The sequence below is a fragment of the Amblyomma americanum genome, chromosome 10 (assembly GCF_052857255.1).
Source record: "Amblyomma americanum isolate KBUSLIRL-KWMA chromosome 10, ASM5285725v1, whole genome shotgun sequence".
Lineage (NCBI taxonomy): Eukaryota > Metazoa > Arthropoda > Arachnida > Ixodida > Ixodidae > Amblyomma > Amblyomma americanum.
In genome coordinates, this window is record NC_135506.1 from 29,193,893 (window position 1) to 29,218,474 (window position 24,582).

Consider the following 24,582-nt stretch of genomic DNA (forward strand, 5'->3'; position numbering starts at 1 on the left):
ATGGGATTGATGAAAGGTGCGTGAACAAAGTTCTGCTACAGTGATTAACTGCCCGTCTTTGGTCTGCGCTAGCTACCAGGCGCATGCGTCATTTGAGGCCATGCGAAACAGCACCAGCTTGGTTCAGATTAAGGTTAGCATTCCTGATCGCGGTGCTAACTTATACCATTTTAACAGATGGCTTTTGTTGGTGCCTTCTCTGCCTTCATTTTTTTCAGTTGAAACCAAGAACGAGACGAAGCCTTTAGAAGAGGTCACCATCGAAGTATCTACCAGAACGGTCGCCGTCCGAAAGCATGGCTGAAGCATTTGAGACAGACTTCGCGAACACTGCCTTCAGAGATTACGATAAGAGCAGCCGAACTAAATGTTTCGGTGCACTATATGTGTGTTCATTTGTAGTACAGTTGCATCAGCATGATGAGCAAATGTTAGTAAAGAGAATACATAGCCTCAGAGTTCGGTTATAGACGTTTTGCATTTGGAAGCTCGCAAGACAGACTGGAGTTCAGCACAGCTGATTCAACAACAAAAGTAGGTGGGTGAGAGAAGTTCGGCCCATACAATTGTGCATTTGCTCCGCTGAGACGACTGGATGAACGACGCTTTCCTAATCTTCATGGTTAGGACAGGTAGCAAGCATATTAGACGAAGTGTCGTAAGCTGTGCATTACCACACCTTGCAGGTTACGGATGTTAGAGTAGCCACTATTGTTAAAGTTGAAACTCTGCCCAGGAGGTCGCTATTCACAAAACTTCCATCGCATGTGGTCGCTGCATGAGTTGATGAAGGTCGAGAGATCATTAATGTTTTCAGCCATTTTGTCAGTCCTGAAATAATTATAAGATTCAGACTAAGTTCAGTTATTTATATATATTTTTCTGCGTTTGCTATACCCCGTTTCAACGACAGTATAGCTGAATTCGTGTGATTATTGAAATAATTGCTAGGGGTAGCACACGCTCCGAACAAGCTGCGAGTTCGCCATGTACAAAATGTTAATTGCTAAACCATAGCTACTACTCAGTGCTATATTCAAGCAACTTCCTGTTGCGATTCCAACCGGACCGGTTTATTCCACCAGGAGAATACCGGCACGTGCACGAGAGACGTGGCAGCCGCCGCGAGCATCGCGCGAGCACGCAGCAGCGCAGCCAAGCTAACCGGCGTAACCACTGCATGTGGCTATATACTGCCTACAGCATCTCCCCTGAAAAAAAGCAAACTCTTGGAAGGAATGGCTTAACGTCCACACCTGGTGTGCCGGTGGGAGGAGTTAGCGCAGATGTTTGTGAATCTTCTGGAGAAACTTAAGTTCCGGGGAGTGTTAGTGCCTTGCATTCTTCATGTATGTCGCCATACAGAGATTCCTCGTATACGATGTCTTGGTTTTCTCTCTCCTCTCCCCGCAGGCTTGAGCAAAGGGATAAAATGGGTTAGATTTCGCCGTATTGTGCCGTTCCCAGTGTCAACTATATATGACGTAGGCTCGCTTCCGGGTGCCACCACGTTTCCTTTTCGCTCTAAGTCTGTAACCCAGACTTCATCCCCTTCCAGAAGGTCGGAAGTTGCCGTACGCCATGTCGTCTATCGTAGTTTCTTCGCTGCTGTTCGCAGTATTGGATTTCGAAATTCCGAAATATAGTGGCGTCTGGCAAACGAGGAACAAGCGTCTGGCAGACGAGGAACGTTGCCCGAACCACACAAAACAGCACTTTGTACTCAGAAATATTCTGCGCAAACTTCACCCGTAGCGAATTAAGATGATTTCGGTGGCAATTTCACACTCACGATGCGAGCTTGAGTACAGTTGAAACTCTGCTGCTAAAACGTGCTGATAAGTGGGCTGAGAAAGCCGTCGTAAAAAAAAATGAAGACGTTTTATTCCGAAGTTCGCACTTCCAAAAAAAATGATTTAACTGGAGGTCCCTCTCTCCAGGTTAGGGCTCTGGTTATCTCTACCAGTGATATCATCAATCGGTGAGAGGGCCAAAAGATGTGCATTGGGATCAATTTGTGGGATTTTCCATGATTACATATTTGCAACTGGTAGGTTGATTTGCTAACTCTTTTAAAATTTTCAGGCTCTTCTTTTTGCACCAAAAATTGTTTATTATTTTGCTTTAAACATTCTTCTGTTGTTTTTCATCGATATATTTTTCTAAATTCACACTTGGCGCTAAAATTTTGTCGTAATCGCCTGTAGAGATTTTCTTGTTTATGCCACTACACCTTAGCCAATCTTCCTATGTGGGTATGCGCCATGTTTTAAGACGAAGAACGAGAACAAGAAGAAGAATTCGGCTCAGGAGATGACGTAGTGCCATAGTGGTAGGTTGATTTGCTGATTCTTTTAATATTCATCGAGCTCTCTTTTTTCACCGAAATTCTGTCTATTATTTACCGTAAAATATTATTGTGCCGTTTTTATTGATACATTTTTCAAAGCTAACGCGTAGTGCTAAAATTTTGTCGTAATCTCCTATGTAAATTTCTTTGTTCAGGCCACTACACCTTGGCCAATCCCGCGCTTGGGTATGTGCCATGTTTACTGAGGTAAAGAAGAAGAAGAAGAAGAAGAAGAAGAGGAAGAAGAAGAAGAAGGAGAAGAAGAAGAAGAAGAAGAAGAAGAAGAAGAAGAAGAAGAAGAAGAAGAAGAAGAAGAAGAAGAAGAAGAAGAAGAAGAAGAAGAAGAAGAAGAAGAAGAAGAAGAAGTCGAACCTATGTGACGCATGTGGGAAAGTTGAATCTTTAGACCATTTTCTCCTCTACTGCCCAAGGTTCGCACTTCAAAGAAAGATTTACCTGGAGGTCCCTCTCTCCAGGTTAGGGCTTCCTTTATCTTTGCCAGTATTATTATCATTTGGTGCGAACGCCAAGGGATTTGCATTGGTTCTATTTGTGGGTTTCTCCACGATTACATAATTGCAACTGGTAGGTTGATGTGCTAATTCTTTTAAAGTTCTACGAGCTCTTCATTTTCACCAAAATGCTGTCTGTTATTTAACTGTCAATATTGTTCTCTTGTTTTTATTCATTGATTTTTGAAAATTCACGATTGGTGCTACAATTTATCGTCATCTTCCATGGAAACTTCTTTGTTTATTCTACTACTCCTTGACCAATCCCCCCGCGTGGGTATGTGCCATATATCTGGGGTGAAGAAGAAGAAGAAGAAGAAGAAGTCCACCCGCGCCTCGTGGTCGTGCTAGCTGCGCGAGCGGCTCCTTCACGAGAAGAACGCCAGAGCCTCAGCACTGCGGACGTCATTCGACTGTTTCCTTTTTTGAAACCCGTAGCAACAGCCGCGGAACCACCGCCAGCATCAATATCTAGGAGACCAAGTCAAGTGAGTGGTGGTCGTATGCTAATGCTACTCGCGGTACCTACGAGTTTCGGCGTGCTCATGCCGTTACCCCATGCCGTTAGGCTTCACGGGTCACACATGTGTACGTAAATTACCCCATGTCCCACTCATGAAACCTAGCGGCCTTAGAACGGCGGGCATGGGTTCTTGACTGAGTAGGTGAATTAATGGATGTGCGAACATGTAATAACACTCCAGAGAACTTTCTCATCCCTTCCAAAGCGGCCGCGTAAGCTTGAAGGTGCGGCAGTGCTCTTCTGACGGAAACGTCACGTGATATCACGCGTATTCTAGCGCAATTTGTCCCGAAATGCAGGAAGTCCAACGAAAATTACGCAGCTCTCGAACTGACCCAGGCTGTCTGCAAGCCATGCATGACTACGTTAACATAAAAGGGTGCTCAGCCCTGCGGAGAGCTTCTGCGTACCTGCAGTGCGTTCTGCTAGTATAAATGCAAACACGCACTTCAGCGGCCACCTTCGGCTTGTAGCTCTTAATGGACACGGCTGTAGAGTTCAAGGCCGCTTGGGCACTATCATGTGTGACCCAAACCGAATGTATCTCATTTGTGTTTTCTTTTGCAAAGGTTGAAACATTTGTCAGCTCTTCGGTGCGACAGACGAGATGATATAACACTGAATCGCGTCTATACTGCTTCAAAAATTCAGTATTAATAAACTAGCCGAGAAGACGTAATTTTCAGTGCTGCATTTTTAGTGTAGTTTTTGTGTGCACGAAACGTGTGCGCTCACTGACACGTTGCCTGGGCTTGCCTTTGGATCGACATTGCACTGAAATATAACCTCCCATACCGTTCACTATACGATCACGGCTACCCAACTTATCCGCCGTGGTGGCTCAGTGGTTAGGGCGCTCGGCTACTGATCAGGAGCTCCCGGGATCGAACCCGACCGCGGGGGCTGCGTTTTTATGGAGGCAAAACGCTAAGGCGCCCATGTGCTCTGCGATGTGGGTGCACGTTAAACATTCCCAGGTTGTCGAAATTATTCCGGAGCCCTCCACTACGGCACCTCTTTCGTCCTTTCTTCTTTCACTCCCTCCTTTATCCCTTCCCTTACGGCGCGGTTAATGTGTCCAACAATATACGAGACAGATACTGCGCCATTTTCCTTCCGCAAAAACCAATTAATATTATTATCATCATACCGTTCACACGACTCCTCTTCCATGACGTTCGGCGTGCCTTTGCAGTGGACGCTGCGCTTCGTGGCAAGGACGGCCGCTCCTTCCTGTGGGCGCGCCAGCTGTACATCATCCTTTGGAAGAACATCTACGTGACGCGCCTGTGCCGCCACTACCCGACGACGGTGCTGGAGGTGGCGCTGCACGTCGTCCCTGCTGCTGGGTATCCAGGAGGACTCGGTGTCCAGGGAGCCCTTCCTGCGCAGAGGGGACACGGTGTACGTGGCACACCGCACCTCCGAGTTCTGGAACACGCAGCGAGACATGGTCAGCATAGACACGGTGAGCCAGCCTTCTTGTCTATAGTCGATTTGCGCGAGTGAAAACAATGCGATATGAATGCTCATATCGGCACTTTCGTTTTCATCCACTGAGTAGTTCTCCACTCCGGTCCGCACTGGACCAAACTTACACATGGGGTCATCTCAATATACGCAGGCAAACATGGTTTCACCCATCCCCATATGCAAGAATTAGGCTGTTTTTGTGGCGTCGATGAGCCTTATAAAAAAATAAGAGAGGGGGACGTTCCCTGCTTATAGCAGCATCTCGGCCGGCTTTGTCCCAGGGAGTCGTAAGCAGAAACCGTCACGTTCTCCTGGTGGTCATGGAGTCTTATCCATGTTGCACTGTCGGGAATGTTGCGCCAGCTATCGTCACATTATTCAATTAGATTTGACAGTGTTGTGTCTTTACACGGGGCAGTACGATAAGTTTGGGAGTTCGTCTTCGACGCACTATTCTGCTCCACAGGCATGCCGTGGAAAGCTGAGTACCTCCATAATGCAAATAATGCTGCAATAAAATGTAAACTCAATCTTGTAGCTCGGTGCATATGAAGATAGAATGAACTGAAAGGCATGTAAAGCATCAATATAGCGCCTAAATTAGTAACAGTCCCGTCTACAGGGGCACATCATACTCACTATTCAACTACGTGCGATTACCTTTCAGCGTCGTCTGTCTACATAGGATGTACTTTGCCTGATCTGTGCATCACTTCCACATGCACTGCTCGCTACGTCAGTGTTGTATTAGAACCTGAGAGCTAATGCCCACATACATCACGTGCCCTGTTAGTCCTAACGCTAACGTCAAGCCTGCTTTGCACGCAGGTGTACTTCGCGCCGAGGAATAGATACCTGCACCTCCTCACTCGCACAGCGATGGCAAAGCTGGGTGTCCAGCACGTGGTGGCTGTCGGCACCGAGCAGCAGCTCCTCAAGGCGGCGCGACTGGCGGCCAACAGTTCGCTGCCAGCCCGCAAGGTGGCGCTACTCTACTCGGGCGTCGACCCTAATAACACGAACGACGAGCCAGTGAGCCTCCACGTGTCGGTTTTCGCAGGACGCCTATCCTACGACCTTCAGGTGCGCCTCTCGACAGCCGCAATGGTTGATGCGATGCGTCACTATGGACCGCTTAAAGAAAGGAGCCCTCACTTTGCACAGGAGGCGGCGCCTCTTAAAACGCGAGTTAATGATATATCCTCAAGGTAACTGCTTGGATTCCAGAGAGCGGAAGCGTTGCGGTATGGGGGGGGGGGGGGGGGGGGGAGTCAGACAGTGAGGTATCTCGATGAGATTAGGAAGTTAGGGGTGATGAAGTGGCCTCAGATGGCAAATGACAGAACTTACTAGAGCGACATATAGACGTAATTGTTGTCCTTGTTGAGGATTATGATGATAGTGATGTTTATGAAAGCATTGCGGTCAGCCATTCAATCTTAGCTGCGGCTTAGGTCGTGCTGTTCGTTTCGCGTGGTACAAAACATTTGCCGTTGTAGATTGACCGGCGACAAACGTATCTACTTCTGTAGAATTACTGCAAAGGCTTCCTACGAGACCCGCAGTTTGAAGTTTGCATATCCTGCGGCGTTCGCGACCCCTTCGACTTTGAAGATTCCATGCAGTGTAGAGAAACCGACTTCCCCGCCCAATCTGGCTCTCGAATGCCGCCGTTAAACGATTTGGTTTGCATATCCTTTTCACCATGGTGGAGTTTGTTAGTTGCTCACGTTCACGTATTTTTTTCCAGTTTCTTTTTTATTTAGAACACAAAGTTTTAGGACATCGTTTCCAAAAGACAGGCAGCCGCAGGACGGCTCTTTCGCTGATAACTTGTTGACATAGGCCATCGCGCAGTCCGCTTACGACAAACAACCTCCCTTACCCCATTACATACATTTTCTGACAACTGCCCTGCTTCAAAGAAGAATGCTATACAACTGCTGCGTCAAAATGCTCCTACATGGAACAGTAGCACCTTTCTCTCGATAAATTAGATGCTTTCGGTGGCAACTCGGTGGACCTCCCGTGAGAGTCTGTACGGTCTGTACATTAACTCTATAGCGCAGAAGTGACTTGCGGCATCTGGTGAGACGAATGTGAACGAACTACTCTTTTTCCAAGAGCTATGGATGCTCAAACGTAACCTCTAGCTCTTCCCCACGCAGGCGCTCTACGCGCAGTTTCTCATCTCGGAACCCGAGGGCCCCGTGGAGCAGGAGCAGTTTCCCGAGATGAACACGCTGCTGCCCATTGTGGGGGAACTGCAGCAGCGCCACCTGGAACTACAGGCGAAGCGTTTTTCGCACCCGCACCCGGTGGAGAAGGTGAAGCTGCAGCGCTTCCCGTACCCGACGTACCTCGAGTACCGGGACACTAAGAATTACGCGCTGGTTCTCACCCGCTTCTGCATCGGCATGCTCATCCCCTTCTCGGTGTTCGTCGCCAGGCTCAGCGATGAAAGAGCCACCGGTGAGTGAGAGATGCAAATCCTCGCAATCATTTATCAACCTGGTAACGTCCACTGCTGGACGGAAACGTCCCTTCGTCGGCTCCCAATTAACTCTATCCCGCGTCATCCACGACCATCTAATCCAAGCTAATGTCTGCCACCAGCATCTGCATTATGGTTCCCCTGAAACCTACTGTTTTGGACTAAAGGGCCTTTCTGTCACCGGTTCTTTTCAGAACTTATCGCATGAGGTTAAGGGTCCATATTTCACGCTGAACGTCAGATTCCAAGACAAATACAGCAATTCGGTTGAAGAAAGTTGTGCTGCGAAACAATAAATTAAACCAAATTAGTTACTGCAGCGTCGTTCCCCATATGTGAGGCCGTATAAATTCACGTTATCAGCGCGCCGACAAATTATTTTCTGTACGTTGAATGCAGCAAACTAGAGGAATGCCAGAGTAAGCGAAAAATTGAGTAAGCAAACCTGCCCAAAATAATTTTTTAAACAGTCTTTGTAAGCAACAGCAGCTCATGAAGTTTTCGCCTGGGACGACACGTACGCGCCGCCAATAGGCGCGCTTGCAATGCTGGGCCTGAGAAGGACCTGTCCAGAATTACGTCGTAAGGCTTTTGCTAAATGTGGATTGACTTTTGCTAGAAGTCTTTGAACGCAGTTGCACATGAAATTGATTCCCGTGGTTAATAGAGCGAGGACAGCAATTTGCTGGCCACTATCATTGTGGTAGTAGCAGTGGCTCTGTCCTTCGCTGGCTTTGACTTTGCGCCGTTCCCACCTTCTATCTTTGCCTGCACCTGTACCTGTACATGTAAGCACCTGTACTGACAGCCACAGCCTGCGACGGGGTAGACCATTCGCTTTCAGTCGATTCCTATCGTCACTCTTGTAACCCTTCACTCTTTGTCCTCAACTTGCAGGGATGAAGGAGATGCTGCGGGTGATGGGGCTCAACGACTGGGTCTACTGGATCAGCCACTACGTCAGCGGCTTCTTCATGCACCTCATCACGGTGACGCTGATGATGCTCTTCGTCAGCGTCAAGAGGAACGAAGAAGGACGGGCCTTCATCCAGTTCAGCGACCCTTCCCTACTCTTCGTCATCCTCATGGAGTTCTGCAGCTCGTGCCTCATGCACGCCATATTCCTTTCCCTGTTCTTCGCCAGCCGTAAGTGGCGCACCCTGGCGTGCGCCGCTGAAATGTATCTTTGCACGGACTTATTCGCATCATTTACGCTGTTCCATATGCGCGGTCTACCTAAAGTAAACTCTTCGACCACAGTGCGCTCAAAAATTGAAGGGATAAAAGCTGACGTGACTTGTGAAGATGCATAATGGACAAGAAAGTAGAGCCTGTCGCAGTGAATGGTTTGTCTGGTGTTAACAGCTGGCCGGTAAGTTAAAACAGACAGCTTATTCTCCCATGGATACTGGGCATTAAAACAAGCCTTAATATAAGTGCCCCAACTTTATTCACGTTATAGATGATCGGGTGCGAAAGAGTGCATGCGTACACTTTCAGTCTGATCAGAGGTCAGTCAAATACATCGTAGCACATGTTGATGTACTGCCTTGAGCTCATCAATGACTAGAGGTGCGTAGAATATGGGGCGAGTGCTATGACGGCAACGGTGGTGCTAGGCTGGTGTGGGATCAGTGACGTAAAAGCGATGCCGTTTACATATTGTTTATAATCTCCAATAAATTCAACATATGAAGACGACTGCAAGAATTCACTGGGAAAAGTGCGAAATTTGACAAGGACACAAGAAGCTGGACACGTCACGTTACTTGCAGCTCAGTTACTGAAATCGCGCTGCATTTATTTCTGTTTTTAGATTTTTCCCGACAATATGCCTTTTACGGCCACACAATATTTTCTCTTCGTATATATTGATGTCTTCAATAAAATATTTTTTTCTACTGTAGCTCGTACCCTGTCTTAGTCTAAAATGCCTTTAAACAATTCCATAACACGTCTTCTAGCCTCTTTTACCAACACTAGCACTGGTAGACGTACATCATATTATTTGAAAAGGAGGTCTTCTGCCCTTCTCCTTTCAATAAAGTATATATTTCCTCAAAAGCCAATTTCGGACCCTTAAAGTAGTCGCAGCACCATTTATAGTTTGTGGTTGTATGAACTTTCTACCGTTTAGCTGAAACGTTAGTTCAGTGCCGATGAGGCTGTATTAGGACTGACAAGGATACCTACGAGCCCGGCAAGTATAAGCCCGGGACTGAATAGCAGCTTGGTATCTAAACGTTTGTGGTAGCTCTTCGTTGTGAGGGTGCCTGCACTGACAAGCAGTGCCTTAATGCGACGCTTCGATGCCTGCGTGGTGCAGCCCACACGGCCGTGGCTGGCGCTATGCTCTACTGGACCTTCAGCTGCGTCATGCCCTTCTTGACGCTCGAGCACGCCGGCGGCCAGGGCTACCACTACATCCAGCGCAAGCACAAGCTGTGGACATCCATCTTCCCCGGCATGAGCCTCCACTGGAGCTTCAGGGTGCTCGAGCGCTTCGAGAAGTTCGGTATGTCCAACACGAGTGAAGTGGACAAACTGGAACCGAAGGGTGTTCACTACAAAAAATGTCTTCTCAAATTGGTGCCACGCCAGACCACTGCCAGTTCAAGATCCTTTAGCTTGTATTTTATTATGATAGCTCATATTATGTGGCTGCCTTTTTCTTTTTTTCTTTTATATTTGCGGTATTGTTTTGCTTATTCGTGTATTTCTTTTCCCAATATGCTTATAATCACACCTAACAATTCTGAATAAAACTGTTCTTTAACGGGAATCTGTTTATGAACGCAATTTTTTCAGATACTGTAATACTTCACTATAGCAATCAATATATCCGCTGTTATCCCGTCAGCAGGTGTGCATTCTTTGGCATTAATCTTTTAGCTATTACAGAAAGCGTTTCCAATTGGTTTTCCATAGAATTCTTAAATGCTCGATGCGACCGATGGAAAAACTTTAAAAGAAAGATTTTGGTACGCATCGAAAGAATGGACAATTGTCTTCAATATTTTCATAACTATACCGTACAATATTTTAATATTCACTTTCCAATATTCAAAATTTTTCTCCATGAATGTTATTCGCTTCGCCCTAATGCCCAATGGCTGTGAGGATATGTTAAATTGATGTGTAGAATCTGATCGAAAGTAACCTAACACCGTTGTTCTGGGCATCAGCTAAAGGGAGTCGATGTAACCGGAATATGGGAAGACACAAGCCTCAACTAGGAACTAAGTTTCATATAACGCTTACATATTTAAAGCCGAAACGTTCGTACCTGAGAAAATTACAACACCAAACAAATGGAAGAAATCATGATGTCTGCGGTGTTTAAGTCTTTGCTTTAGGTCAAATTGCAAGGTGCTTGAATGACCGCCTTCGCGAACATCATTACAGTGCCAATGAAAAAAAAGGTGGTTTTCTTGATTTGCATGGCAGAAAATGCGAATCCACGTGCAGCCTTATCTATGAAGCAAGCATTGTCATCGCTAGAAACGCTTGAAAACTTGCTCGCGAAATTATTGATGCAAATAAGTTAGAAGTGCACCGAAAAATCCTCCGTTGGGCTCTCTCGCAAAGAATTAGACCAAGAAACAATTCAAATTGTTCGTATCCTCGCGCATGCGGAATGTATCGTCACTTAGTGTATATTTACAGTCTCGCGGTTCACAATAAACTGTTGGAAGTTAGCGCTAGTGTGTGTTCTTGCTTGTCTCCGAGTGCTGTTGCGATATTCTGTGTGTCATGTGCTATCAACGAGACACTTAGTTGCGCAGTCTAGCCTCGTGTCTAGTCTTTTGTGAAGTTACGATTCGAAACGAATCTAGCCCGGCTCCAGCCAGTTGTCAGGTAACGTCATACCGCGTCACTGAAACCGTGGAGCTCTGTGCAAGCTATGCAGCATGGTCAGCATAATCCGATAATCCACTTTAATCTGCGCTACACTTTGCTGCCATTCACTGCGCTCAGTGGTCGCTGCTTTCTGCACTGTAGCTACCGTGCGCTGATATTGGGGCAAGCGCACGGTATAAGTGACCGTATTCTAATTAAATTTAAAATGCGATCGTTGTATTATCCCCACCTTGGCGCCGGCGGAGTAACTGCTTCGTCCACACAGATTTCTTCATTCCGAAACACTCGGAGTCTTGGCAGTTTGATTCTCGTTATCATGACTGACCTGCATTACAGTTCAGCTGATACAACTTCAATACCAAGTAATCATGTCAGACTTTTCACTCATACCAGTACCAGTTATCAGCTCGGTTCGCTTAAATTTTGAATTCGCATTAGCGCATCATAAACGGTCACAGGAGTGTGCCAATCGTCAAACATAGAGCCCCAATGGCGGCGTCCTCCGCAGTGGAGAACGGTGCTAACTGGACCAACTTCTACGATCGCGCCGCCACACCCGACAATGTGACGCTGGCCGAGATTGTCCTGGTCGGTATCGTCACCGACTGCGTCATTGTGACCATCCTGTGGTACGTGGAGAATGTGCTGCCCATAGGCCCGGGAATAGCCAAGTCCTTCCTGTTCCCTTTCAAGGTGAGTGCTCACTCACAGAGAGTAGCTCATTTCCCCTGGCCCCGATAATCCTGTGTTAAGTCGCCTCCTCTTGAGGAGTGGAACCCGTATTGACACTTGCCGCCGCGGTGGCTCAGTGGTTATGGCGCTCGGCTGCTGGCCCGAAAGACGCGGGTTCGATACCGGCCGCGGCGGGCGAATTTCGATGGAGGCGATATTCTAGAGGCGCGTGTACTTTGCGATGTCAGTGCACGTTAAAGAACCCCAGGTGATGGAAATTTCCACAGGCCTTCACTACGGCGTCCCCATAGCCTGAGTCGCTTTGAGACGTTAAGCCCGCATAAACCGAACAGTATTGACAATTTTCACGACCTGGGGTTCCTTAGGTGATCTAATAGGGTGACGTCAGGCAGGACTTCGTACGGGGCCAGCCTTGTAGAATCTCCCTTCGTTTGTCGATGTTGGCAAGGTTGTTTGAACGAAACAGCCACTTCTTTCTCAAGGCTAAAAATGAGTAGCAATAAAAAACAAAGGAACCGTTGACTGGTATTTGAAAAAGGATGACGCTTGCTTTGGAAAAGATTTAAAATCATTAAAATCAGTGACATCATCGAGAAGACTCTTGCAGAACGGATAATACTAAAACTCGAAACGCAATTCTTTGCGTATAGCATGACAGGTACAGGCAATCCCAATGACCGCCTTCCATGCTGCTCAGCAGAAAACAATTAAGAAAAGTTGATACGGCACTGTCGCTTGAGATCGAACTGATAAAACTGCGCTCGTGTTCGTCACCTCACGCTGATTCACATTAACTACGTGGTACATTAAATACGAATACAGACTTCTATTCGTCCGTTCTTGCGGAAATACTGAATAATAATGTCGCATTTTGCTGATCATTGACTTGTTTATTAACTGCCAGTGTTATGTGAGGTTTTGTTTTTTTAAATTGGTCAAATCCAGAGAACGTGAAGTAGTGAAATTATGCTGCAATTGCCAGTTCACCCGTGCATCGTACCATCGAAAAGCTATCAAAATTAAATGGGTCATGTAACTAGCATTTTAGATCATTCCAAGTTACAGCTTCGAATTCTACGGAAAAAAATAACCGCGCGTTTGTCGGTTTCTATCAAGGTTGATTCGGCTCAATTTTTAAAAAAAATGCTCCCAGATTGTTCTTAAGGTGGTCATCGACAGTTTGTAATAAATGCAAGATCGCTATGACAGAATTATTGCTGACCCATTTTATTTGATTTTTGCCAACCGCACGTCTGACTGATTTCAGTAAGTGCAATGGCCGACGGAAGTGAAAAATAATTTAAGATGTGACACGAATTCAATGAGTCAGTAAGTCATTTGTTCTCAGCGATGTTTCGTAACAAACATGTCCTCAAATTTACTTAGGCCCTTCTAGTTCAGGTATTTAGAAATATATGCTCTGTATCTGACGAAAGCTTCGCTGGCTTGGTTCTACAAGCGTTCGACTGCAACTTATAAACTTCCGGTTCCGATCTTTCTTTGTGTTTCTGGCACCATAAATCCCGCCTAATGACACATAGCGGCTAGTTTACCTAGTTAGACTGCAAACATTTGTGTAACGCGCTCCTAAGATTTTTTGCTGCAAAACTCTGAGAACTTTTTAATGTGCCGGCGAACAACTCAGGCAACGGAGTAAACTGTTTTGTCACGCGCGCCGGTCCTCCTTGGAATGGTTCACGGCGCCGCCACAGTGCGGGGTTGATATCGCGAAAATTGCAATTGGATTGTGCAGCTTGTAATTAAGCGTTCCCCAGCATGGTTTATAATGGCTTGCACTGCATATTTGCACCGAGGTGATCGCCCAGCTACTTCAAAACGGACTTCAAGCGAATTTTCTGCTCGTCGTGTGGTTCATCCTTTGTGGGGTTTCGTACGCAGTAGAAGAGTCCTGCGTTCTACACGGCGATCGAATTTACAGAGATAATCTCCGCACTCACGTGAGTGTGTTCGCAATTGGCATAGTTTTAATTTTTTTATTGCTTCCCCGGTGTTTGCCCCGTGTCCTCCGCAGGCTAGCTACTGGGTTCCAGCTATGACCTTCGTCACAGTTCCACCAAGGCCCGCCCAGGAACTTTTAAATTTCGAACCAGATCCCACCGACGAATTAGCGGCCATTGACCTCGTCAACGTCAGCAAGGTACGGGCTTTGCAGCCTAATTCTCGGCGTGTATCTATCAAGGCAGGCAGCGTTAATGGCAAGGACCACTGAGGAGACAGGACCGGAGGACAGGTCTGTGCCGTGTAGAGGTCTTCGCTCGTTTCTGATTAACTTAAGACGGGGCTCGTCTTCTGCAACTGTTTACTAAATTTTATTTCCAGATGTTTGCGGTTTAACTAATTTGTGACCAAATAAGGAATGGGGCAAAGAAGTCATAATCGTCACAACATACGAGATAGCCTACCAGTATTTAAAAAGTAAGCTCAAAATTTGTTAGCACCTCTGGAGTTCAAGAATTACATGTTTTGAATTCACGGCAGTGAGCACTTCGTCCATTTTGAGCCGTTAGGCCGACTTTTGTGGAAGGCCTACTTGAAAGCCTTGATTACTGACGAATATTTTACTAAAAGCCCCCCTTTTAGCAACGGAGATATATCTGGCAATGCCAGTGCAATCGTTATATTTCCTTTTTGGCAATGTGACGTCATCGTAGTTGTCTAGCTAATCTCATCTATTTCACATACCGTTCATTATTGCTGGTAAAAAACTTTCCTGTTGCCGTTATCTATGTTCGACGAGTTATAGCTCTATGAAGCGGGGACTGTGGCTCACTGTAGAAAAGAGAGACGCACCTTGAACGACAAAAATTGAACAAAGAAACACGTGGGAATCGTAATTCTACTCACTAAAGTTTCGAGAAAATTTGTCCTCGAAGGGGGGATAGCGATCATCCTTGGTGCAGAATACATTGGCCTTGAATGTGCGTAGCTTGGGCCAGTTGGTGCATGCTTACGAAAACAAAGCAGCACAAAAGACGCGTTCACAAGATGAAGTAAACAGGACGAGCATCGCCCTGTCTACTTTTTCTTAAAGACCGGGTCTTTTTCTGATGTTTTACCTTAATTTATTGGTCTCTACGTCTGGAGGAAAGGACGATGTTTGAATTGGGACGGGAGACGGGGAAATAGGCCTGTACGCAGATGTACTTTGCCTTAAAGTTATCACCTTTATCGCCCTTTGCCTTCTTGTAGTGCTCAGTAAGGAACGTAAATGACACTCGCCTTTACGCAAATGCACCATTCGTGCACCTTCTTCGATTTCTTGTGCACTTCTATTTGTATACCTAGCAGGTATATGGGCTGTGTCTGGCTCGACGCTTGTGATTGGTCCTCCTGTTGGTCCTTTAAAATCAGGATTGGTCACCCCAAGAATGACATAAGTGTGCACGGAATCGAAGCTTTGTGAATCAGTGCTCACCTCATCATTTTCACACCTCCCCGAAAGTGAGTGGTTTCGGTTAGACATTGTGTTCGTTATTAGCGGCAGCGCTAGCAACAAGTACACCGATCGCAGACGTACATTGCGAGTGCATAACTAGAAGCGCATTCGAAAGAAGCGGGAGAGTGAGGCTGTACATTGGTGATGCGATTCAATAAAGCGCTGCTATTGATGCACCTTACATAAGCGCGCAGTGGTAAACGCTACCGCCCAATCTTTCGCTTGGTACACGGATTGATGTATTATGCGCTATTTTTTCCTGTACGTTAATAGTGCAACGGGCTTTGACGTTGCAGGATTACGATGGCGTGGTGGCCGTGCAAGACGTGAGCATGCGAGTCTTCGAGAACCAGATCACCGTTCTATTAGGTCACAATGGCGCTGGCAAGACGACTTTGCTCAGCTTGATCACCGGTGAGGCGGTCCTTTTTGTTGTTTAGACAGATATTTCCAATAATAAGGTTAAAGCACAGTAAAATCTTATAAATTCAAACTCTACAGGGGCTGACGAACTGCGCGAAGCTGGAATTGAATGCCAACACACTGACGCAACCCAAAGCCGGCAGCCCACTGAGCTCCCCCATTGGTGCCATTTTGAATCATTCTAATCACCACATGAGTATGAGTGCTGGTTTCGCGAGTCGATTAGCTCGATGCAGTCGCGATAGTGGCAAACCAAATTTTGGCTTACCCACAAGTTCCGCATAGGATAGAAGGAAAACCCGAGCCCCAACGACTCACGTGGGACACAGATGCCCAGAATGGTGTGTTAAAAACGGGGTTACTATATTAGGAGTATACGCACCAGCAGATGCCTCCGTGTGTGAAGCAAAACCGCATCTAATGGGGTCTAATGCGCGCCTTGTCATAGTGCAGCCGTGCGAACTTTCAGCCGCTAAATATACAGCCTTAGTAGAGGGGCGGCTTCAGTGCTCGAATATAAAACGTTTTATTTCATTTGACCACACGATTCTGACACATGTTATGACTGCCTGTCTTCAACGCACCTCGCCTCTTCCATCCCGGACGCAGGCTTCCTGGACTGCAGCTCGGGCGTCGTTCTGATTGGAGGCTACGACATCAAGAGCTGCACCAGAGAAGCGCGCGAGAGCATCGGCTACTGCGCCCAGTACAACATCTTAATCGACGAAATGACCGTCGAGGAGCACCTCGTGTTCTTCGCAATAGTACGCCTTCGCTTCCTTTTTCTTTCTATTTGTCCTTTGGCTCTGTCACCTACAGCCGCCCATGTGCGGCCTTCTGCTCGAGACGTGTTTCTCCCACAAGGTGCTGCACTGAACATACCAGAAAATAACGGCGAAAAGTAGAAAACATTCATACAGGTTCAAGCAGTGAAGGAATAAAGGAAGGACAAAAAGGAGGGGACACATAGGCTCCGAAGAAGACGCGATCGCCTATTCGGTAATTCTGTACATTCATAGATCCCTGAGGGTCATGATACCCCTCCTGGTGCAGTGGCGCAGCATTTAAGAGATGCTCCACTGCCCTGTGATGGCGATTGCTCCCAGCGGTGGACATTGTGCGACCGAGGTTGCTTTTCCTGAGCGGCCAATCATTAATTTAACCTCCACCTGCAACGGTGGGCCGGTTGTGGCCGGAAGGTCACATGGCCTAGATATTCCACCTGCCTTCTAGATTGCTCTCTGGACAGCACCTGCCAGGGCCATAGTCATGATTTTTTTTGCTCACAGCACCGATAACGCCGACGCCGGATTTTGTGCCTAAAGGGGCCTTACTACCAATACAAAATATAAAGGCTTACATGAACATTTTTATATATTCTCCTTTCAAGCTTTCCTCTATATTTAAAAGCGGAGGGCAATTAGGAAGAAATAATAGCGGATGGAGTGCTTGATCACGTCCTCATAATAGCAACGGGCACATGTTCTCTTCCAATGCAGCTTAAGGGGATACCGCTGCACAAGGTTCGCTACGAGCTCGTTACCTTGGTCCACGACGTGAACCTGTCGGATTATCGCCACGTGCGAGCAGTGGACCTCTCGCTGGGACTCCAGCGGCGCCTGTGCGCGGCGCTGGCCATCCTGGGAAAACCGAAGGTGTGTACACATAGGCATACCGTGGCAGGTGATCCACCTGCCACGGTGGACAGGTGGAAGCCTGCCAGCCGGGTTGTGGGCAACTTGCCAGAAGGCTTTGCGGTGAACTCTGCAAAATACGTCACGGCAAAACACTCCATGGCCGGGAGTGGGTTTGCGACCTGCGGTGGCGTGAGCAGATCAGCTTCAATGGCCACTGTTCAACTGCCAGTCGCTCGCGCTGTGCTTTGGATGTCGTCGTTTTTCCAACTGCCCTGCGTATACGCAATGGATCCAGAGCCGACCGAAGTGAAAACCGAAATGCGAGCGCATCTACTTCGCAGTTGGCCAAAACCCGCTAACTCGTCCGTAATTTTTTTAATGCGCTCTTAAAGAACGTTAATAAGAAAACCCAGGTGGTCGAAAATATAGCGGAGCTCTATAATTTCGACCACGGTGCCTCCGCCACGTAAAAGATCATTATAACATCGCTATTTCATGCTGTTTGCCTGTAAAGGTCTCGAAAAAATAATAGAACTATACAAATTCATCCCGTTCACGTTTTGCATGAGCGGTCTATTTGTAACGAATTCTTTCGGACGAAGTAATCGGAGGAAGTAATCTAAAAATCCCAAAATACTCAGGCACTCAGAAGCAAGAGAGAAATTTTAGCCAATTTTTAGTTAAACAGCGTGGTAATTAAAAATTTTCTGCTCTTTCCTGACGCATGCAACTGCTGCGAATAGTACGCAGGAGGAACCGGTTTTTACTTCGACATGCTGGATTGATATAAAATCCTTGCAAAAAAAAGAACGTCTTGCACTTTAGCCCTCACAAATATTTGTCAATCAGAAGAGTATACCCAGTGTAAACGTGACCCGTCCTTTCGCCCCAGGTTATCATCATGGACGAGCCGACGTCCAACATGGACCCCGACGGTCGGCGAGAGATGTGGGAGCTGCTGCTTAAGATTCGCCGCAGCTGCGCCGTCTTCCTCACGACGCAGCACCTGGACGAGGCCGACGTGCTCGGGGACCGTATACTCATCATGGCCAACGGCCGCATCAGGTGGGGCACGCCGAAGGTGGCTGTATAGGCCATGCAACTTGGACCTCTAAACCCGATGAAGTGTTGCATGTTTCAACATACATTATTCTCTTTTAGATATAGCCCATTTGCAATTTAATGTCGATTCTACATCATTTTCATTACTCGAATGAAGATACGGAATATATACGGACTATGCAGACAAAAGATATGGAAAGTTCTCCATAAAACCTGCACTCCTCATGATGTCGGCTATTTCGTATGGAAGCCATGCTGAAATCATACAGAAAACATATTAGAAGCACAAGATCACATCTGTATTTGTTTTGCGGATGCCGTACCCTTATAATTCTGGATGCGCGACTCATGCGGACCGTTTGGACCGTTTCAGAGAGAAGGCCGTACATCACTGCGCATGCGTCAAATTTCATTGGCGGTCGAATTTCTGATCGTGAAACCTGCCCTCTTTGGCGATTCTTTCACTGATGGCATATTATTATGAACCTCCGAGTATAATAATTCTAGGATCAGAATGGATCTCGCTTCAAGCTCTTACTTTCAGTACGGCTTTCAAACTCACGATTGAGGCCGTACAGGTACGGATATACGACCACGTGTGACGCTCCCACGCCACCATGTACGTATGGCGGGGACTACGAAAGGCTTAAGCCAGACCGCAATCAATCGGCAATAAGCCCTTTAAAGCTTCTTTCTTTCCTCCCGCATTCTACAGCGTCTCATCTTAGGGGAATAAAAGAAACGACAACGCGAACACTAGCGCAGCGGAAAGCGCTTCCACGCGGCACATTCTGGCGGCTTCCCCATTGCAGGTGCGGTGGCTCTCCCACTTTCCTCAAGCAGCGATTCGGCACCGGCTACCACATGCAGATCAACAAGCTACCAAAGTGCAACATTGCGGGCATCGAGTTGCTACTTAAGAAGTACGCGCCCAAGGCCAAGCGACAGACGGACTCGGACAACGAGGCGGTCTTCATTCTAGGCCAAATCGTGGCCACGCGAAAGATCGTCACGATGTTCAAGGTATGCGCGCCTTGCTCCTGTTCTACGTGTGGCAGCAAAGCCTTTGGAAAGAAGGAATGATCGCCGCAGTTAATGCTTGAGGGCGATCTTACTAAATTCCTTTTTAGTCGGGATTGCTCTGGTCTTCTTTGAACTTAATGGCTTATACTCTATCCAGTCGGAGACTTCTAACTTCCGTTCAGTTTCAGCTGCTACAGAAGTATACAGACACATCACTCTGAAGCCATTTAGACCAATTTCAACGGAGCATCTAAGGCTGAAGGGGGCACGAAAGATCCCCTCTGGGCCCAATTCTCTTTTTGCTGAGATTCACTGCACGCTATGTAGAGTCGGCGTTCCTTCTTATCGCAGGCCATCGAGAAGCAAAGCGAAAACTTGGGCATCGAGTCCGTGGGCTTGACGGTGACCTCCCTGGAGGACGTCCTGGTACGCGTGGGCGAAGACCACCACATACATCGTCACCACAAGCTGGAGGAGGATCACAGCGGCGAGGCGTCGCTGGTTGATACACAGGGTATATACGAGGGGTATTAATTACATCAATACCGAAAATATCGAATATCTTTCTCTTTCCTCCTAGATTTCTTGGCTTCACTATCTCCTCTCTGTAGCTGTCTTTCCCCTTTTCCTTGTTTCACTATTTACGATGTTTGTCCTGTAATGTAGTTTACTCTATTGTGTTACGCATGAATTGTCTCGGCTAATGCTGTCAACTTCTACGGGTGACGAAGGCCGTCAGGCGGTCGTTGCGAGCCGTTTTGTATTTTATCGTCACCTTTGGTTGCTGTATAACAAAAGCTGAAAAAAAAAAACGTTCGGTCATTCATTCGTACGTACTAAGCGGACCATAAAGAGGCAATAAATGAGAAAGAGCGTTCCATTTTCCCGAGGTCCTGCTTATGCCATCAAAGAAAGTTTCGCCTTTTCTCTGCTGTAGTATTAACTTCACCTACGTGCCTTCTTTCCCATCGACTAAGACGACGCGGGTACTATCGAAGCCCGGCAACTAAGGGCATGCAGTAATTGCCTCGAGACTTCGGAGCCTCTTAAAGAGCTAGAGGTGGGGAGATGACTATGCACCCCTCCACTTCGGCTTTCCTTATAGCGCACAGTGTTGATTTTCTGATAAAAATATTCAGTTTATTATTGGCAGTCTTTTGAGTAAATTGTGCAGCAGCTCCCCGGTGCCGGAACCACAGTTTCCCGCTGGCTACCTTACGCTGCGCACAGGCCCGTTGCTGAAGACTATGGCCAGCACCATGTCCAGCGAGCCAACGGTGATGGGGCAAGTTTGGGCACTGCTCGTTAAGCGCGCCATCTACATGTGGCGGCAGATGAAGATGCCGCTGTTCAGCTGGATAATGCCGCAAACGCTGCTGGCGTTGCTGTTTTTCCTCGAGTTTGTCAGTCTGAGGGGCAGCGGTCGCGCCGTGGAACACGTGGGCCCCACGCTCCAGTACAAGTTTCCGGAGGTGGTCGACAAACCGCAGGTGAAGCAATGTAGCAAAGCGCATGCAGCCGTAACTGCCACAGGGCTGTAACAGCGAACGCTGCGCGGAGATAACGTCGCCGTGTTAGTGATGTTCGCGGTGATCCAGCTGTGAGTCAATTAGAATCGAATCTAGGGATGAAACGTGTCAACATCTGGCGTAGGTAAAAGTACTTAGTGCTCCACTAAGCCAGCCATTCAATATCAGCAAAAATAACATAATAGCGACGTATGACATTTTGTCCATTTAATAAAATAAAATAAGCATTTAATAAAATGAATTTGCATGTACTATACCCATTTAAAGCGAAGTTTTGTGGTGGTATTACTCTCAAGGAAGTTTTTCTGGAGCTTCCTTCGCGGTGTGGTCAGTGCGTTTAACCGCCGCATCACCGCCATCAGCCACATTACGCCTAAGCGAGGCCAGTGATGACTGCTTGGTTTTATATTGGCCCTGTCTTCGCTAAATGCCGCCGCATTCTCGCAGAAAGTTGCGTAATGTTCTGTCTCCTTCAGAGATCAGGCAGATTTTGGGTATACGTTTACTTTAATGTGACATCCACTCTGTCACCATATGTGACGTCCAGTTATTTCTTGTTCACAGCAAATGTCCTGCTCATGTGCACTTCTTCCTCTTCATATCAGCTAAGCTATCATAAGCTCTACTTTCCTTTGTTGCCCAATTAAACATTCTTCCCCTAGTTTACTGCCCTGTTTCAGTCTAGTTTCAAGTCTTATTTACCCTCCTAATTTCGTTACCCACTGGGGATCTCTGGCAGGATGCAACTGTAACCTAGGTTTTATGAACAAACAACACAATTAAATTTTTTCAATTAATTCTTCCTTAACAAGAGCTTCGGTTTCACTTGGTCGAGATTTGTGTATTTATTTACTTTTCATTGGTTGTTTTTTCGTTCAACACTGTCTTAAAGTAACCGTGCCGGTGCAGGGTTTTCTGCAGGTTGACTCGACAGAGAAGCCTTTCCTGGACCGATGGCTTAACCCGCTGTTAGTGTCCCCTTTCCACGTGAAGTCCATTCACACGAGCGTTGACGTCACGGAATCTCTGCTGACATCAGCCAAGGAGTCACTCTACGCCTACGTCTTCAACGCTCACTTCGGCATCCAGATGACCCAGGAAGCTGGGTGAGCCTCCCCTACTTAATGCTTACCAGGCACCGTGCAGCGAGACATGCTGCGCCACCTATTGTCAAGTCATAATGTCAATGGCCTGAAGGGGCCGCGCAAATCGCTGCCCCTAGTTATGCTCGGGAAAAGCGGTACTGTCACTGTGCTGCAGAAGCCGCGAGAACGGAGTGACGTTCTCTACAAGGGGGCAGTTTTCAGGGTCTCGAGAGTGAACAAAAGGGGCCTAGAGGCTGAAGACATGCACTGCTGGATTCTACGTGATAGTCATAGAAAGTTGACGTTGACAGTCAGTAATTCGAGGAGATCAGGAATGCGGATACTTCGAAATCAAGTCTAGGGTGGCTGACTATTGAAGCAAAACTGAACAAAGTGGTGAAAGCCTGCCGATTTCGATTTTTTTATGGGCAGATCGACTGCACCGCTGGCGTTCCTCAACTGCGCAGTCTTAAATTTGTAAAGATGAGATGTTCGCTGAGTTTCGTCGGTAATTTAGGTGAACAGGAAATTCGAATCACTAAATGTCTAAGAGGTCGGCATAGTGAAAGTGCAGTGTGAAACGACTATCAAATATAATTCGCAAACTGTTCGGAGTTTCGAATATAATAAAATGATGCCAACCTCATTTTGTTTTTTTTTGTTTCAGCTGGCAGAGTTAGTTCTCTCGAAAATTGCCTAAATTGGGGATAAAAGAAGTGATCGATAGTTATTTCGCCGATTAACGACCACCCTCGCGCAGGGGGGCGGAGGGGGGAGGGGCAGGCGGCCTCTCAGAGGGCTTTACCCCTCCTCCAAACGATCCTGCCTCCTTGAATTTAGGCGATGGGTACGAATTAACATTGCGCTATGTCTGAAGAGCCAAGTCTTGTTTCTTGTTCCAGTCATTCTTTGTTTTGTAATGAAACCTTCCCAACACAAGGTTGCGAAGTGCTACGTACAGCGAGCTTTTTTTCTCCTTTTTATTTTCAGCTGTCCAGCGAGGCTTTTCTAACATCCGACCATTCGCAGGAACGTGCTCTGGTACAACGGCCAGATACAGCACATGGCGCCCCTGGTGACGAGGCTGTACAACACGGCTCGCCTGCGGAACATCACTAACGTGACGACGGCCGAGTTCACCTTCGACGTCACGTCGCGAGGCATCGAGGAGGAGCGAGAAGCAGTGGAGCACGCCAGCAGGGAGTCGGAGAGCATTCGCAGCCAGAACACGTACCGAACGCTGGTGCCGAAAATACTGCGCTCCATCTTTTTCCCGCTCGTCTCCAGCCTGATGTGCAGCAACTTCGTCCTGTTTCCCATCTCGGAGAGGGCACTGCAGGCAAGTGTTTCCTAAGAGTCGTTTGTAAGAAACTGTTACAATATTGTGACATTAAACTTCAAAAGAATGCTGCTTTTAACGAGCACCACGTAGGAGCCAGAACTTCGAAAAAATGCTTATGGCTCGTCCCTTCTTGGCGGTCGAGCTACCGCGGTGGCTCAGTGGTTATGGCGCTCGGCTGCCGACCCGGGAGACGCGGGTTCGATCCTAGCTGCGGCGGTCGAACTTAGATGAAGGTGAAATTCTAGAGGCCTGTGTACTGTGTGATGTCAGTGCATGTTAAAGAACACCAGGTAGTCGAAATTTCCGGTGCCCTTAACTACGGCGTCCCTCATAACCTGAGTCGCTTTTAGACGTTAAACACCCATACACCAAAAAGCATCTTCTTGGAAGTTCAGCATATAAAGTGCCTAACCGATTGAGGATAGGGTATGCTACTCGACCACGGAATGCTGCAGAAAAAAAAGTTCGAAGAGGTTGAGGATAATTGCTGTTGTCACTTGGAAGATAGTAGGTTGTTCCCGTGTAAGGCACGGCAGCTTCACACGAACTAATTCGTGGATATAGGAAATAAGAAAATGGAGGGAAAATTAGTGGAGTGCGTGTGAGTAGATTTTGAAATGGGAAGACAGAGTAGACAGAGAATTTCACCTAAGCGAACCCAGCATACAACTGACCACTCAATCATAAAAGTCGTGCTTCATTCATTTACAGCGTATGAAGTACCAGTGTAATAATGCGGAAATTCCGGCACCTGTAGTCTAGAAAAGCGAAGCCTCCGTCTTTTAAGAGCACCAGCCACCACCTCACAGCACACCCCTAGCACACCCAGCCCACCTGTCCGCTCATCGCCACGCTGGATCCACGTTCAGGAACGTCCCAACCCCGCCCCACCTTCAACCTACCTCCAAAGACGCCAACCACCCACCTAACTTTACCTTCCACAAGCGTCACCTACTACCAACACACCTGCACTCTGTCCACAGGGTCTCCACCCACGATAAGCCCAAACAGCAGCGAAAGAAACAGCGACGGCGAAATCAAATTCCCAGACGCAATGGGACAGCCAGCTGAACTTCACAAGCACCCCCTACAACCAGCCTGTCCACCCTACCTCTTTA

The 24,582-nt window shown here is 47.3% G+C and overlaps 1 protein-coding gene across 1 annotated transcript; it reads left to right on the forward strand.

Annotated features, from left to right (window-relative positions):
• On the forward strand, window positions 1-23,476 carry LOC144108118 (phospholipid-transporting ATPase ABCA3-like). Its single transcript, XM_077641398.1, is given in 18 exon segments — window positions 1-16; window positions 4,581-4,720; window positions 4,722-4,853; window positions 5,687-5,941; window positions 7,027-7,330; window positions 8,250-8,498; window positions 9,679-9,867; window positions 11,722-11,906; window positions 13,939-14,064; window positions 15,660-15,777; window positions 16,396-16,550; window positions 17,286-17,441; window positions 18,316-18,488; window positions 19,298-19,508; window positions 19,860-20,022; window positions 20,739-20,998; window positions 21,947-22,143; window positions 23,152-23,476. Coding segments are annotated over 18 exon segments (3,354 nt in total).
• The last annotated feature ends 1,106 nt before the right edge of the window (window positions 23,477-24,582 follow it).